We start from the raw sequence: 17,148 nt of genomic DNA, 5'->3' as shown, positions 1-17,148 counted from the left end.
ACACAGGTGTAGCTGACATTTTTTTCTATGGACACTTTTTTAGAAAAACAGCCCAAAATGCTGAGATAATGTTTAATATTTTTTGGAACCCACGAAATACTCATTGTAAATAATTTTTTTTATATTTGAATTTGCTCTAGCTATTGTGTATAACCTGATATTATTCCCGCATGCTGTAAATGATTATCTGCGCCGCTGTGGGTACAGGAATCTTTACATTTGATTGATACATTGATAATTTGACTATTGCTGACTTTAGCGTGGCCCTACCGAAACATGCCCAATGTTTGTTATATTTTGGTAAATCGCCAAAATGCGTGTCATTTCAGAACTTAGTCCGTAGACTAAAATATGGTATACAGAAAAGTCCGCAACTCGCACTAATTTTAAATATGGAAACCGTACCAGGGTGAGTTTATAATAACTTCGCAACTATTTCGTCATAACAACGCCCTTGGATTGAGACCCCTCGCTATTCTTGAATGAAATATGTAATTGAGCTTTCGAAGGCGTTCTTTAACCATCACCTTGGACAAGATTACTTTGGGCGTTTAGTTACAATTTTACGACATCGATCAAATAAATATGAGTTAATCATCAATCTTAAAATAATTTCGTCTTATCTGTTTCTTATCAGCCGATAGAAACCGGCATCTTTGATTCGCAAGGTAATTATTTTTACGTTAACACAACCTCTCGCCAGGTGATTCTCCTGTTTATCATTCACCATGTCCTCAAAATTGAAACTTTATTATTTCGCGCCAAGCCCCGCAGTGAGATCCACCCTACTGACTGTAGCAGCTTTGGGGCTGGACGTCGAATTGATTACCGTTGACCTCGCCAAAGATGAACAAATGAAGCCCGATTTCTTGGAGGTACCCCATCATTTTTATTTTAATTTTTGACAGCTGGATAAATTGGTCGCGACCATGTTGTAGAAGAATCCCTTGCACACCGTGCCGACGCTAGAGCACGGCGACGTGGTGATCGCCGACAGTCACGCCATCAACGCGTATTTGGTCGGGAAGTTCGGCGAGAACGACTCCCTTTACCCCAAAGACCTCCATAAAAGGGCGCTCGTCGACCAAAGGTTGTACTGGGAGGCCGGAGTTTTGTTTCCTAGACTTGGAGCGGTAACGGTAAGCATTTATCCGAGTACCCAAAAAGTCCCCCATAATAAGGAAACTATACAGAGCGAGGAAGAGAGAAATATATATTTTTCGACTTTTTTTCAACATAGAAAATAAAATTTGTCATTCTTAAGATTATTTCGCATTGCTTCCGATATTAATGTCGAATAATGTGATAAGTTGAGTGTGTTAATGAATATTTAGGTTCCCCTGCTAGAAGGAGCGTCCAGAAAAATCGATAAAGCCAGTGCGGACAAGTTGCTCTTGACTTACCAGTCGCTCGAATCCATACTCGAACGCAGCCTCTACGTTTCGGGCAAAAATTTGACTATTGCTGACTTTAGCGTGGCCGCCACTTTTTCAAGCGCCAACGCGTTGGTTCCTGCCGCTTCGAACAGGTTCCCAACGGTCCACGAGTGGTTCGCCAGAATCCAGAGTCTGCCTTATTATAGCGAAGCGAACCAGAAAGGGTTGGATGCCCACGTCGCCATTATTAAAAGCTTTTTGGTTTAATTTCCATCATTAAATCTTCTGGTTGAAAATGTGGTTTTATTTTCATCCTCTCTTTATTTTTTATTGTGAAAGTACAGATGGTAAACATTTTTTTATCCCTTAGTGTTTATTCAATTATAAGTATAGTCTAAATTTTGGCAAAATAATTTGCCATGCCATACGGGTTCTTAATTTTAGAGAAACTCATTATTTTTCTTTCGCACTCGTACTGACCACAATGCGATTTTTGCAAAATTCCACACGCCAAAATTATAACTCTCGATATGATACCTACACTAATGTTTAAACCAAATTGGTTAATAATTTACACCTGATATAAATATTTGGAACCAATATTTTGGCACATATATGTCGTGCACATCGTCCAAATTAATTTACCCTACAAAAGGCAATTTTCAGAGATTTTTAGTTTTTTAATAATCACTGATACAACTTGTGGCAATATAAAAAAATATATATGTTCTTAAAAAAAATCTTCCCTAAGGTCAATAGGTTCTACCGGGGGACTAAACTTTACTTTTTCTCCAAATTTCAAATTAATATCTTCGAATTTCTAGCGCAGTGGACTGCTAAAAGGGAGTTAAATTTTAACCTGCTACGCACATATTTCTTTTCTACGCTATACCACATACTATTCTGGAGGCTACGTGGGCATTTAAAAAAAAAAAGAGTACAGTGTTATAGAACTAGTAATAAGTAATTCCCGACCACAGGAAAGTGCCCAAATGAATCTGTTTCTTCGCCTTCTTTGGTGACTTTATTTATTCGCTGAGACTCCCCAAATGATCTTTTGTGAAGGGGGACGCTGGGCGTATATACACGTACAAACTCCAATATAACGAGTTCGAAATTAAATTTATCGTTCCGCCGGTTTTTCAACAGGAAAACGCCAAGTATTCACAAGTTTAACGGTAAACCCAAGGTCGGATTTACGCCGCGTATAGTCACGACAACAAAGCGTTAATCTACCATCGAAAGCTACGCCATTTCGAACCGCATTCTTTGGCTGCCCCTATATCAGCCGCTCGACTATACCGCGGTATTTCCTTGACTCGAACCGCAGCGACTAACCCAGTACCACTTCCACAATTCCCCGATCTAATCGGTCGCGGAAAAAAATCCCGACACCCATGACTCGCCGCCTTTCGTCCAGTTTTCGACTTTTGACCGTCACGGCACCGTCGTCGTACTACCATGTCGAAACCGAAATTGTTCTATTCCCCCGTAAGTCCCGCCGTGAGGTCCACCCTTCTCACTATAGCCGCCCTTGATCTGGACGTCGACTTGGTACCTGTCAATTTGATGGCAGGAGAACATCTCAAGCCAGAGTACCTCAAGGTATGTACACCGCTGCTGCCACCTATGCTTTTTGAATAAATTCTTTAAATCTAAAAATAATGTTTTTTGTCGATAGTATTCTTCTCGATCGGGAAAAATTGAAACCCGCAATATTTAGCTGTTTTGTTCAAAAGTGAATTGTGTTATTTTGTATGTCGCGAAATAGTCGTAATTTTTACTACACTATACTAAGGTACAATACCTTATACTGTTAATTTCTATCTAACAATAATTACGCTAAATATGGTAAGGCCCTTATGAAGCAACTATGAAAAAAGAAATTGAGGAAGTTCATTCAACATGCGCATGTGCGAGATTTAAAATCTCACTTTTAACCAGTGATTTTGCGGCATTCAACAAATAACATGGCCGCTGACAGATTCTCAATAAATTTGGGTGCGGTATAATTACCGCAATATTTTCTCAAAATATGTCTAGAGATCTCGTTAGAGGTTCTGAGAAAACTAGTTAAATGTGTGGAAATTGTATGAAAATCGTTATATGTTAAATAATACATGGAGAAAGGAAACTTATTATTTTTAAATACGAAAAGATAATTTCGTATATAACAGAAAGCCTTAAATATTAATGGCCACAGCCACTAGTTGTACAAGATGTTTTGTTACTCTAAATGAGTGAATAAATATTTTATTAGAAACCTGAAATTACACCTCTTCCATTCCATTGGTATTGGTTAAGGTCCTCCATTATTATCGCGATTTTTGGCTAGATATTATTTTAGCAATAAAACAAATTAAATAAACACAAAAAACAAACGCAATTTGTCGGTTATATTCTTGACCTTTTCCCCGATTTCTATCACTTTTGGTCAATGGAATAGATTTCTCCCTTGACGGTAAAAATTTTTCAAGAATTTTGACATTTTACGGAAACCCTAAACTCCTAAAACCCTAGACTTTAGTAATAGTTACCTTGGTTTAAAGATTCTATGTTCGCTGAGGAAGCGCATACATTGCGAACGTATTCAGCAGACCCGGGAATCGCAGCCTTCAAATGTATTGCTTATTGTTTCGATTGCCTGAGGTGTAAGGTGTTTGCAGTGTAGTGCAGCAATATGTTATTTGACTTTGTTATGTAATCGGGCAAAATTTACTTACTTGTTTAACTCATTTTATTATATAGTTCTAATTAATTAATATGTGGGCATATTAATTATTTTATACCCCGCCTTTATTTGGAAAATTCATATCTAAAAATTCAAATACGTAAAAGCCCACAATCTGTGGGTGGATTTAGTTAAATGGTGAGCATGCGCATTGGCATCAATTAGTCGAATTGTTGTTGTCGGAGTTAAGCTTTGGAATATGTTGGTTGCCCATGGTTTTAGTTAGTTTTGGTTAGTTGTTGGTCATAAATGTCTTGTAATAAACTTTTTGTGCATTAGAAAAACCCCCTCCATACCGTGCCCACCCTAGAAGACGGCGACTTCACTATTTTCGACAGTCACGCAATCAACTCGTACTTGGTGGGCAAGTACGGGAAGAACGATTCTCTCTACCCTCAAGACCTCCGAAAAAGGGCGGTGGTGGATCAGCGGCTGCATTGGGATTCTGGCGTATTATTCCCCAGGATGGGGGCCATTGTGGTAAGTCGCGGTCGACGTCGATTATCCATAAATTAAAACCCGGCATGCAGGGCGCTTTGCTGCGTGGTGGTGCGAAAACCATCGAAAAGGACAAAGCGGACCTGGTGGTCCAAGCCTACCAATCGCTAGAGGCATTGCTGGACGGTCACTCGTACGTCGCCGGGGATCATCTGACAATCGCTGATTTCAGCTTGGTAGCCACATTGTCGAGCAGCAACGCAGCGATCGTCCCGGTAGCGTCCAACACTTTCCCGAAAATCAGCCAATGGTTGTCCAGGATGCAGGCCTTGCCTTATTACGCCCAGGCCAACCAAGTCGGTCTGGATATGTTCAAGGGCATGATCCAGAGCAAGCTGGCCTAGTTTTTAGTGTTCTCGCAACCGTTTCTTTTCACTCGCGCGGTACTTTTCTAATTCACTTGTCAAATCAATAAAGTTTCGAAAATAATATTTTACGATTTTTTTATTCGCGACATCTACATAAAAACCTTAAAATTATGTATTTTATTTACTTAAAATTAACGAAGGCGCATGACAGTTACACTAACGCCATAATCTAAAAGAAAATGTAGAACGCAATCAGTCGACCTCGAGTTTCCTAAAGTTTCCCGTGATGCCGCACAGCGAATGCGTATCTTTCTCGGATCCACACGATATACCGCCCCTTTTAAGGGCGGAAACGGCGCCCTCTTTCGCCTTTTGGCTGAACATCGCCTCATTAACTTCCATGTCGTCGTTTGACATCAGCACGGGATGCGCCTCGAATAGTTCCTCTTTCCAGAGTTCTGTCAAACGAAACTTGTTAAAAGGTTAGAGTAAGACACTGAAATAGGATCATTTGATCCAACGTAATTTTTACACCCATTTTTTCAGCATATAATCATTATTGGCAGCAATGTTTTAAATGGTGGGATCCACCAAACGACTTTAGAAAAGCTCGTCCGTTTTCAGTAAACTTAGTCTTTAATGGTCTGAAATTACCTATCATTTGGGCCATGGGCATTTCACCGCCGTATTCTTTGGGTAAGACGCCCCGTTCCACATGTCCCGCTTCCAGACACTCGTCCAAGTTGGAATAGAGTCTCACGCGACTTCGGATCTTTTCGGATATCAAGCCCATTCCCCAGTCCAATGCGAATTTCATTGAAGGGTGGATGTTAAAACCGTGAACCTCTTTGTGTCTCATCGGCAGGGTTTTCTTGAAAGAAAAGTGTGCAAAATGGCGATTTTTTTTGCCGTAAATGATATTACTCCCAGAAAATCCAAAAAATAGGTACTAGGGACAGCAACTAAAGTGACACTTATACTTAATACAGTTTCTGAATTGGTAGTACCCATACTTAGTATTCTATTAATAATAATTGTTTTATTTACTGATTTTCATCTCTGTTAGTAGATTATATTGAAGTGAACGTAACGGTCAATATTAATAATATCAGTAAAACTAAGTTTTTTAGACAGGTCTACATGTTTATTTATTTTTTAGAGAATAATTATAATAACCCAATCTGTTTGACACTTTTGCCTTGCATTTGAGCCCGTAGCTGCTAAAATGAACACTTCATTATTTAAAATCAAGGCAAATTGTGTTATTATTTAAGTAAGACTTTCGGTTTGGTGGTAAAAGTAAATTCCAAACTTGTGGCACAGAAATTGAGTTTCAAATTTAACAGAAAGCAATCTTTGATTTCAAGCAGCGCTGCGAAACTTATTTAAGCCATCAGCGCCCAGGTGGCGTAACCGGTATGATTTGAATTTTAAAGATATTTATTGGTATAATTGATTTTCATCGCTAAATCAACTTTAGTTACGGTCAAAGTTGTTAAAAACTCCGTAAAATCAGGACCGAATGACGAATTTTGGACTGTTTCGGCGTGCCTTGGGCCTGCCATTCGCCATATCATCGAGCGGAAAGATAATTTTATATCCTTCTCTCAGCAGGAACAAGTACGTAGTTTTTTTTGCGTGCAATGGACTAGTTTATTCCACCCAAAAGTTGTTCAAAATATGCACGAACTTTATATCAGTCATAACAGATATTACCGTATCCATACAAACCGCAGGGTTAATACCTCTCCATTTTTAACGATACGAACTGCTTCGCGGATTGTGAACAGGGTCAAGTAAGCGAAACCGACACCTCCGCCATCAGCGAAATGCACGAAACCCCTGACTTGGTTCTCCTCGTCCTCCATCAGCGTTTCGTAGACGATACCGTGGATGCGACACATGTCGGCGTTGGTGAAACGGTCTAGGTCGAACACCCCTGCAAGTTGTAACTGACTGTATTAATCAGATGTCCTTGGACTTGCAGACACGGTATAAATTCAGGATTACTCTAAAGCGTGGGTAGGGAAAAACGTTAGTCTGCTTTACAGCCGGCTCTATAACGGCTACATACGCACAGGAGTGGGGACATACGTTTGGTATTTGTTCTTCAACATAGATTTGCTATATATTGATGTGTTTGATAGGTATTAGTGACCCAACTACGGTAAAAGTTGATGCGCATTGGTGGCACCGATATTTTCATAGAGAAGAGGACGTTTTTCCTCGCATGCCTCTACGTTTAACCCACTAACATGCAATTTACACCACACACTTAAATCGTTTAAAAACAAGATTTTAAATCCTTCTCATAATGATTATAGTTGCTATAGTTCATAAATATAAGAAAGTGACCAATTGCTTTTTTATGGGATTATCCAAGGGTGGTCATTAACATACAATGCAACAAGATTATTACCTAAGGTTTCAGAATTTAAATTCAGGTAAAATTGTGGTCCGTAATAAAAAATAATTGTATACCTACCTGTGTTTAATATTCTTTGGTTTGCTATACTACTTAGTTTAAGTTTATTAGTAATTATTCATGTTGAATCGTGTGCGAATTATGGCAAAATATGTGCGAGTCTAGTGTATCTCAGGAGATGCTCCCACCCAAATGCAGAAAACAGTATTCTATTGTCACTAAGGAAGTTATAAACAATGTTTATTTGACTTTCATTGAACGTGGTAGATGAAACGGCCACATTGACGAAAATTAAAACATCAACTGTATGGAAAATTGTGAATAATCCCAATTCAGCGAGCAAAAAAGAAGCGATGCTGACTTTTTTTCGAGTGTAGATGAAAGTGATCAAGATATAAACGGCGTAAAATTTGCCAGTTATACGAGGAACAAAGCGTGCCTACATTAGATATCTTAATTAAGAGGCTTGAAAAAGATGAAACCCGTGTTAAATCTGGCAGAACTAACTGATAGAAGTGTATTCAACACATGGGTGTAGATTTAAAAAAAATGGCAAAAGGCAAGTTTTAATGGAATCTTTTAGAATTCGGAAACGGCGACCGGAATATCTAGAAAAAAATAGGATTTACAGAGAACAACAAAGGCCAATTATTTACCCTTTGAAATCTGGTTCGACACTTATGAAACCCCGGACTGGGTTGACTCAACTAATAAGTATAAAACAAACGCGCCATCAAAAAGAGGTAAAAGAATAACTATTTTGCATGCTGGCTCTAAAGATGGTTGGATTCCAAATGGAATTTCTCTGTCTACAAAAAATATTAAAGATTCTTCTCTGGATTACTATGAAGACACTACCGCTGATTTATTTGAAAGTTGATTTAAAAACAAACTAGTTCCAAACATTCCTCCTAATAGCGTAATTGTAATGGAAAATGCAAGTTATCCCAGTAGACAGTTGATTAAAACCCCTTTCTCATGTGACACAAAAGCAACAATCCAAAACTACATGTATAATAACGACATTTATTTTCACGAAGATTATACCAAAAAGCAATTAATTGAGGTTCTACGAAGCTTGTGAATAATTTTAAGTAATTTAAATAGGTAATAAAAATAATTTGTAATTTTATTTTAGATTTAAACATAAATAATAAAACATAAATAAATAAATATTGTTTAGTATCTTTCGTAACAAAACCCCAAATAATTAAATTCTAAGCAAAATACGGACCTGTTCAGCCATATTTCATTCTTACAGCTTGCCCGGGTCTTTCATTAATTCGTTTCAGTTAGTCACTTTCTTATATCTATGAACAGACTTTACCCAGGAGTGTGTAGTTCTGTCAATCTCTCTTGAATACCTGTAACCCAGTAAGTAGAAAATTTAGCACCCTTTTATTGCGCTCAATTATCTTACCTTAAAGGGTGCGTTTTGTTAAATTCAGGGCTTAGCCTTCATATTCTTGTAAAAGAATTGGTTTACATTTTTAAGATTTTTTTCGATAGCAGGATACAATATAGTCGAGAATTTAATTATGTATTTTATTTTATTATTTTAATTATTTATTTACATGCAAACAAAATTTAAATCCAATTACAGTTTTGGTACACTTTTATTAAGACAAAAAGGGCTACCAACTTTTGAAAATTGACATCTATTAAAAGAAACGAAAAAAAAAGGAATGCAGTTTATCGCTAAAACCTAAAATTAGAGATGTGAAATGTTTTTAATGATTGATTTCTCTTTCATAACTTAGTTTATGCAAATTTTCAAAATGTGATAAAAAATGGGATCAAGCAAATACGCCGAAAAAGGAGTATTTTGGAAAACTGCTTATTATAAATAATTATAAATAGTACTAAAAACAATAATTTCAAAGACCACGTGCTTACTGTTTTCAATTGAAAAAAAAAACAAGCAATAAATGAAATTACCCCAAAACCAAAAAAAAACGAAAAAAAAAAACAATACAAGACAAAAAAATGAGGTCAAGCAAGAACGATGAAGGGAATGTTAAAGCATGAAAGTATCAAAGGTCAATTTTTAATTTAGAAATAGTTCTTGTTAAAGTAAAAAGCAATGCATATTTACGCCGTCATCAGTTAAGTTCTAGGCTGACTATTTTTATCAAATGTTCTATTTTTTTAAATCCTTACCGTATTATTGCTTTTATTTGCCAAAACACAACAAAAAATATCTGGAATTTTGTTTCTTTTGCTGCCCTTAATAGGCGTTACCTGGTCTCGCTATAATCACTCGTCGCCCTTTGCTATCTCGCTTGGGGGATGCGAACATGTACCCCAGATCGGTGAGGTCTCTCATCATCGGTATGGTGATGTCCAGGCAGTTGAAGGCCACCCCGAACGTCTGCCGCAACAGGACGTAACGCTCGAGTGCTTCTTGCGCCTGCACCACGCTGAATTTCTTGAAACGCAGGAACCTCAGCAGGAAACTGGCGTCTAGAACAGCGCAGATACGTGGAATAGATGCGAGGGGCGACCGCGGTCATTTATACCCATGCGACACTTTTTAATTTTTGGGTTTTGGGTGATCCATTCGCGCATAGATTCCAGCGCAGATTCCCGCGAACGTTCGTCTTCGCGTAGCTCGACTCTGGCGACCTCTTGCGTTTCTTTCGTTAGGCCGCAGACGTACACGTCAGGCTCCGTTAGCCACTTGGGTTCCGACGACATTTTCTCCGACGATTTTTCTCAAAGGCGTACACGAGACTTAAAAAAATGACGAAAAAACTCCTTCAGGGAGATAGAGTGAGAGAGAGAGAGAGAGAAATAAGCTGATAAGGTAATATAAATGACCAAGACAAGACAAGTTGGTAAATTTGCCTGCCGCAAAATATGAAATATACTAGAGAACAAGTAAATATTAGAGACAGGCTTGAATGTGTAGTCCATTTTTTTGGATGTAGAGGGACATAAAGGAATCATTGCGGTCTGTTTTGTGTATTTGTTAAGTGCATTTGTCTCGTTAGTATTTTAATTGTATGGCAGGATTTCCAATTACACTAGTTATGAGAAAGATACATTAAATCATTTTCATTGTAGAGATCATCTATGGAGTAGTATAGTGGCAGGACACAAACACCAAAAAATTTGAAAAAAATTGCAATTGCCATTTCAACTTAATTGCAATTTAAAAATTCTTGTATCAAAATGTTCTATAGTCTTTTCTCTAGATTCCTGTTTATACCCAAATGATCTACTAAGCATTAGAGACGCGTTTCCTTAACCATATAAAACTAAACATTAGACTTATAAATCTATTAATTCTCAAACAATCGCGGCACCATATTTTAAGGAACTGGTAAGCAAGAAACTGTTCTCTTACACATTTGTGACATGTTTGAGGTTGGGTTTAGTTATATTGTAGGTACCAATTAGATTGAATTAGGGATGACTTTAGTCTATAGCTACTAAATAATTTAGGCGGCAATGACGTTTTTGTTGTCATATTTTGAGGAAATACTATCTTAAAAATGCTACATCTTAACAGTATCCATGGGCAGGGTCTTTATATATCTCGTAGCTATATGCTTAGTAGCTTAGAAAATGAAAACCGCTCTTAACCTAAATTATTATTAATATAAGTATAAGGAAGCCCTTATTGCTACGGCCCTTCGTTGGTGCGATGTTACAAATTTATGTTAGAATCACGTTAACAAGTGCTCTAATCCCGAAATATGGGCCACGCATCCAGGTAAATCAATAAACGAAAAATTAGTGCGTTGTTTGGCAATATTCGCGTCAAATTGCTTATTGGGCAGCCGCAAAGATCACGGGAAGCTCGCGTCTTGGTGAAAGTGAGTGATGTAAGCAAAAACGTAACCTGTTACATCATGCGTCAATAATGCCGGTTGTTTAATTCGAGTTACACTTTTGCGCGATCCATCTGTTTGGGGCGTAAGTAGGTCGGCTGTGAATCGCCTTTGGTAGTAATTATTGGCCAAGTAGGCTGCAAAAACACCTGAAACTGATCCAATGGCATCTGCTTTATCTTAACTTCATAACAGTTCAATCGGTAACTGTTCAAACAAAATACGCCTGTGTGAATGCCAGTTAAGGGTTCGATTGGTCATATAACTTGCCACTAAGTATCGTTGTACCCTTTTTATTTTAGTTTAATGTGGCGTCATAGCACACCATACAATTTAATCAGGTTTAACGTCCTTTTTTTGACGTTTTTTTTCCTGGGAGATGCACTCACGGACTTGTCGTTATTAATAATCCTTATAAGTCGACAATTGTACAAGTAGGAAAACTTAATCGAAAAAATGGTCCTGTATTATCCCTTTCATTAGCACAATACTGAGCTAACGAAGCCATAAATAATTATTGCATACGAAGATTTAGGTATAGTTTTTCATGCAAAGAGAAAAAACTAGTACGAACAATATGTATAGATCTCAAAAAAAATATTTGTTGCTGGAAAACATCCTCCTTCCAATTACTTTTAAATTGTTTCATATAATTTAGCAAAAAATTGACCTGAAGTTTATATTTCTGGGTGTCTTGGACGCTAAACTAAAAGAAATGTTGTTTTTACTGTTTTTGAGAAGGAGAATAAAAAAATAATGGTTTATTTTCAGTAAAACGAGAACATTATGCAAACAGTATGGTGGGTATTGTTATTAAAGGAAATGTACGTGTAAATTATTTTTCAAATTGATTTATAGTTATAATTTTTCATCGTCTCTCCTGCAACCGATAATAGACTATTAGCAGTCAATTTTCATCGTGCCTGACAATTACAGTTAATAACAACGTTACTAAGACATTAACGAAACCGAATTTCATGTTTAATAAACCAAAGCGACACTCACCTAAATCGAGATGTCAAAAACTCACAAAACTAAAATGAAAATTCGTGGAGACCGATTTCGGCACCCCACGAATTAAAGGAATAATGGACTGGCTCGGAATAATCGAATTTTACAGTAATATTACTTCGAGATCTACGTAAAAGGCTGACCCCTCCTTTAGCCATTTCTTCGTCCTTCTCTTTCGCTTTCATCCTCTCGCTTTCTTCAGCGTATGTAGAACAAGTTTCGTTTTTTTTTGTGCGCGTGGTCGGGCATGAAAATGATTATGGTAGCCCGCTAAGTGGAATAGTGTTACAACTCGAGAGCTTCTTCGTCGACACGTAATGGTTTTGCAATTCAATTGTACTGAACAAAGTTGGGGGTAGACAAAATGAATCGTTATAAACAAAAGTTTAAGAGGACAACAAGTCTGGCTATAATTTGACACCCCATCCAAATGGTTTGTAGTAAGCTACGTCACAAAAATGTATATACAAAATTGCAAGGATTCTCTTGAAGCACTGGAATTACACGACTGAAAGCCGGAAATCAAGAAACACGTATGCGGTAGCTCTGATGACCGATATATCAACACAACATAAGGTTAACATTCATATTTAAAAAATTTGGTAATTTTGTTAAATTGTAATGTAAGTTAGAAAAGTTAGTAAGAAAAAAGATTAGTTTTGATTGAGTATTTATTAATAATACATATATATACAATATTTTTTTAAATGATTTTTCATATTAATTTATGAACACTTAGGTAATGTATAAACAACTGTTTGGACCTTAAGCAAAATTATTAGTTTCTCTGACATTTATGACGTTTCTTTAATCGTCATGGAGACCATGGAAATACAATCAAAATAAAAAAAGATATATATTACAATACTATAAACAATATATTAAGCAACAAGTTTTATAAGCAGAGCCAGTGATTATAATAAAAAATAAAATTTGTTTAAACGCTCCTTTGTTAAGCACTCATTCCGCTCGTGAATAAAGGGCAGTTTACAAAACTTAGTATACTATACTATATACAATGTACATATGAGATATTGATCACGGGAATTCGTGAGGTTCTGGGATTTTTCGCCCCACGTGGCAACATGCGAGTTTTAATCTTTTGTCTGTTGGCGGCGTCTTATAAAAAACGGTACTTGTTGTGTGTGCGGTAACACTACTGACCCACATGGCGGTAATTTCGGTTCCTGGTTCCACAATTTTCATTGGGCCGGTGTTATTTAATAGATTGCGTAATAAGCGCACGTAAGCTTAAGCAAATCGCCCAATGCGTGTTGAATTGTATGGGTAATAGATAACGGAAAAAATCGATAGAATATAATATGTTTATAGGTGTAATTGGAAAAGAAAAAGAATGAAAAAATAGGTCATAGCGCAAGGGGCCAAAGGCTTCCTTCCCCTTTCGATAGTTATGTTATGCAAAAAATCCATACACAGAGAGACTGATTTTGTAATGCCTACACAAGCTATATTGTGGCCGAAATACAAGTTTTTAAAAAGTTTCATTAATGTACATGGACGTTATGGTTACTTTTTAAAATTACTTTTATATTATATGGTTGTGCGAAAAGTGCAAAATGTCTCAAAGTTATATTTTTTAATTCCATATACTATAGCATTTTTCTATTCTACGCTCAAAATAAGTGTTGCTTCTAAGAATGGTTACGATACCGAAATCTTAAGATATTTTGATTAATTTCAATTGTGTCAAAATATAAATGATATTTCTCATCCTATATAGGTTGTCCAAAAATTTATTGCAATCTAATAAGAATTTATTTATTTATCATTCGCATAAAAATGCTAATCACAAAACTGTAATGATATTGTAAACATGAATGTAAAAATCGCACGTAAAATACTTCCTTATTAACGGTCAAAGGCCTGGAAGTTGATTCAAGTATTACTTTTTGTGTTTAAAAAGAGTGATACGAATTTACAAGAGACTTCACTGAATTCTATTTAAAGGAAAATTGACATAAGGATTTTATGGTTTACCAAGGCAGGTTCTTATTTATTTCTTAGTTTAATAGCAAATGAACTTTTTGATTATGCCATTGAGTATGGGCACATCCTATGATTGATCTTAGAACACGTGAAATTATGGTTTTTCGTTCCATTTGGTGCCTAAATAAAATACGTTTGGAAGTGGATTCAAAGTGTGTTATTAGAAGTTACAAGTTGTTTATATAAGCATATTCTTACCAAGTTAGAAGAAAGGCAGCAGACAGCATGTGTTTTGGTTAGAGCATTGGTCGATGTTGATATTTTAGTGGACAAGCTTTATTCATATGGTATTAGAGGTAACGCCTTAAGTTGGTTAAGGTCTTTTCTTGGAGGTCGTACGCAGTTGGTCAAATTGAGAGATACCTTAGGATTTGAATACGTCTCTGATTCCAGGTCCTCGGTCCTTTATTGTTTATAGTGTTTATAAATGATATATTTTCATCTTTCCCCCAAACTTACTTTTCCCTTTTTGCTGATGATGCAGTGTCTACTCTTTCTGCAGCATCATCTGCGCAACTTAGCATTGCAACCAAGACAATTGTTGAGCAAATGAAACATTATGAAGAAATTAACAAATTGATATTGAATGAAAGTAAAACTGAGATGATCGCCTTTTCAAAACGGGATTTAAATAAGAGTTTATTAGTACGCTTTAATGAAAGCACAATTCAACAGAAAAGTGTTGTAAAATTCATCGGAGTCTATGTAGACTCGAGATTCTCCTGGTTCGAACAGGTGGATCACAGTCTCAAAAAACTTTCTGTTTACTGCTTTGTCATATGGAGGCTCCGCCATCAGGTTTCTTTCCCCTTGTTAAAAATGGAATATCTTTCGTATATCTATTCCTGTCTCAACTACGCCTTGGTTTGTTAGGGAGGTTCCCCACGCGCGGAGCAAGTCTTTAGGATGTAGAAACGCATTTTACGGACTATACTCTTTAAGCCCTGGAATTTTTCAGTCGGGACCTATTTCCACAACACTCTTTATTGACACTTGCTAGTATGTAGATACTTAATTGTGCCACGTATGTAAAAAGTAACTCTAATCTTTATATGCCCTCAAGAAACTCAGATATTCAGTACAGTTTAAGACCGAATCTTAACATGAAAATACCCACACATCGATTGTCTATTAAAGCAAATAGTCCCTTTGTTTTGACTGTACAAATTTATAATAAATTGCATATCGAACTGAAGGAGATAACTAGTCAAACAAATTTCAATTGCACGCTTAAAGACAAATTGCTACGCCTCGCCTGTTACAATATTAAGGATTTTCTTTCTTGTGATACCTTTTAATACGTATTCATTGTTTGTTATTGTTTATATATTTGTTATTTATCTATCAGTATTACTTATTATTATTATAATTATTATTAATTATATGTATTAATTAATCAAATTATTTAAGACTCGTTAAGTTGTAGGCATCAAAAATCTTTTCAAACTGGGATAACTTTAGTATTTTTGTGACAACCTTATAATGTGAATGAACTTTTTTAAAAACCTTTTTATTTAGCCACTATCTTCCGTGTCGCATAGCGTGAAAAACCTTGTGTGCTGATATATTTTTTTTTCACGTATTGATTCACGGATGGAAAAATATGATGACACTATATTCTATATATATAACGTCTGCAGGATTCCAGTCGGAGTTCAACAAGCGAACGGATGATATCCCGGAATACAGTGTCATCATATATATATATATATATATATATATATATATATATATATATATATATATATATATATATATATATATATATATATATATAATGTTATCTGCAATTTTGAGGGTTTGAGTGTCCTGCAACACTCAATTTCTTAGCTCGCCACCGGCACCAAATCACAGGAGACAACAAATAAAAACTGACCATTACTTACAGGAATAACTCCGGAACGGTCCGGAATTTTGACGTTCCCGACGAAATTTTAATTATGGAAAACCTTACCGGACGATGATTTGCCAGCAGCCTGCAAAAATACCCTCGATTGGCAGCTATAGATGGAAGAACGTTCACTGCAGACCGCGATGGTTCACTTTCGTGCCGCACTTACGCCCATTGTAAAATATTTCGCGTTAAGCTATAATTAGGGTTTTAATTAATAGTCTATCTTATTGGGACAAACTGCAAGCGTGCAATAATAAATAATTTTGTAAATTGGGGAACAAAGTTTGACAAATCGTTTTCCGTCGTTTTTAAATTTTACTGTGTAATATATATTTCAAGATATTCAATTTTTAAGTAGAAAAAGAAATACACTTTAAATTATGATGAGGCAATCAAATAAAATAATTTAAATATATTCGCAGTGTAACAATAGAAACAATAAAATAAACTGTTTTTATTTTTTGTTCAATTTTAAAGGGTTATTAATGACAAATACAAAAAGAAAACCTATTAAACTGGCTTTATCATTTCTTGGTATGTAATTTTTAACAAGCCTTAGTTTGTTACATTCCATTGGGCAAAACTGAAGTTATAGCTATTCATTTAAAAATAACACACACAGCAGGTTATTTAGAACAAAATTGTTACGATTTTTCTTTGGGCATGAGCATTTTTTTGCTATACTATTATTACTTATACTTACTATTAGTATTACGCCCTCTTACGGCAGACCTTGAAACTTGTAAAAGCGTTTTTTCGGTTGGTCATTTTTATTAAGAACGTTTTTTTCCTGTTATCTATACTACTCTAAGTGATATGAAGATTAAGAAAATCGGCTTCCACAGAGTTTTTATGTTTATATTATGTTTTATATTATCTTGTATGTTGGGGTTACTCATCGCGCTCTAACAGAGTTTTTAAATTGGAAAAGCGGATCATGTCCTTTAAACCTCATTGTTTTTCTTGTCAACTGTCGCCGTCAATGAGATTTGGCTCTTTGAAACATTTTTAAGTCCAACTTGACATGTAAACAATAAAGACCTTTATTTATTTCTCTTAGAG

General features: G+C 36.0%; 2 protein-coding genes across 4 annotated transcripts; one reads left to right on the top strand and one right to left on the bottom strand.

Annotated features, from left to right (window-relative positions):
• Positions 1–640: 640 nt before the first annotated feature.
• On the top strand, positions 641–5,036 carry LOC132698663 (uncharacterized). The gene is made up of 6 exons (XM_060664856.1): positions 641–875; positions 939–1,139; positions 1,335–1,637; positions 2,814–2,981; positions 4,387–4,587; positions 4,638–5,036. Exons 1-6 carry the CDS (start codon positions 729–731, stop codon positions 4,947–4,949), a joined length of 1,332 nt encoding a protein of 443 aa, XP_060520839.1. The 5' UTR covers positions 641–728; the 3' UTR covers positions 4,950–5,036.
• On the bottom strand, positions 5,032–16,297 carry LOC132697759 (clavesin-2-like). 3 transcript variants are annotated; one of them, XM_060663372.1, is made up of 6 exons: positions 16,147–16,297; positions 9,858–10,071; positions 9,580–9,801; positions 6,659–6,852; positions 5,568–5,784; positions 5,032–5,371 (listed from the first exon to the last, which is right to left on the bottom strand). In XM_060663372.1, exons 2-6 carry the CDS (start codon positions 10,033–10,035, stop codon positions 5,166–5,168), a joined length of 1,017 nt encoding a protein of 338 aa, XP_060519355.1. In that variant the 5' UTR covers positions 10,036–10,071; positions 16,147–16,297; the 3' UTR covers positions 5,032–5,165. The 3 variants fall into 3 exon arrangements, with proteins under 3 accessions (XP_060519355.1, XP_060519357.1, XP_060519356.1); XM_060663374.1 differs by lacking the exon at positions 16,147–16,297 and adding an exon at positions 12,180–15,826; XM_060663373.1 differs by lacking the exon at positions 16,147–16,297 and having other exon boundaries at positions 9,858–15,826.
• Between the last annotated feature and the right edge of the window lie 851 nt (positions 16,298–17,148).

This window comes from Cylas formicarius, unplaced genomic scaffold (genome assembly GCF_029955315.1).
Source record: "Cylas formicarius isolate icCylForm1 unplaced genomic scaffold, icCylForm1.1 PGA_scaffold_2__14_contigs__length_35257938, whole genome shotgun sequence".
Classification (NCBI taxonomy): domain Eukaryota; kingdom Metazoa; phylum Arthropoda; class Insecta; order Coleoptera; family Brentidae; genus Cylas; species Cylas formicarius.
Note: the sequence above shows the minus strand (reverse complement) of the source record. Positions and strands in the feature narration are given on the sequence as shown.

Bases quoted from the DNA above. Each gene is read 5' to 3' on its own strand.
- LOC132697759 (XM_060663372.1), bottom strand. From the start codon at position 10,035: ATGTCGTCGGAACCCAAGTGGCTAACGGAGCCTGACGTGTACGTCTGC. The intron at 6,853-9,579 runs GTAACGCCTATT...TACAACTTGCAG, and splicing joins AGTGATTATAGCGAGACCAG to GGGTGTTCGACCTAGACCGT. The intron at 5,372-5,567 runs GTAATTTCAGAC...TTCGTTTGACAG, and splicing joins GCCCATGGCCCAAATGATAG to AACTCTGGAAAGAGGAACTA.
- LOC132698663 (XM_060664856.1), top strand. From the start codon at position 729: ATGTCCTCAAAATTGAAACTTTATTATTTCGCGCCAAGCCCCGCAGTG. The intron at 1,638-2,813 runs GTTTAATTTCCA...GACTTTTGACCG, and splicing joins CCATTATTAAAAGCTTTTTG to TCACGGCACCGTCGTCGTAC. The intron at 2,982-4,386 runs GTATGTACACCG...TTTGTGCATTAG, and splicing joins TCAAGCCAGAGTACCTCAAG to AAAAACCCCCTCCATACCGT.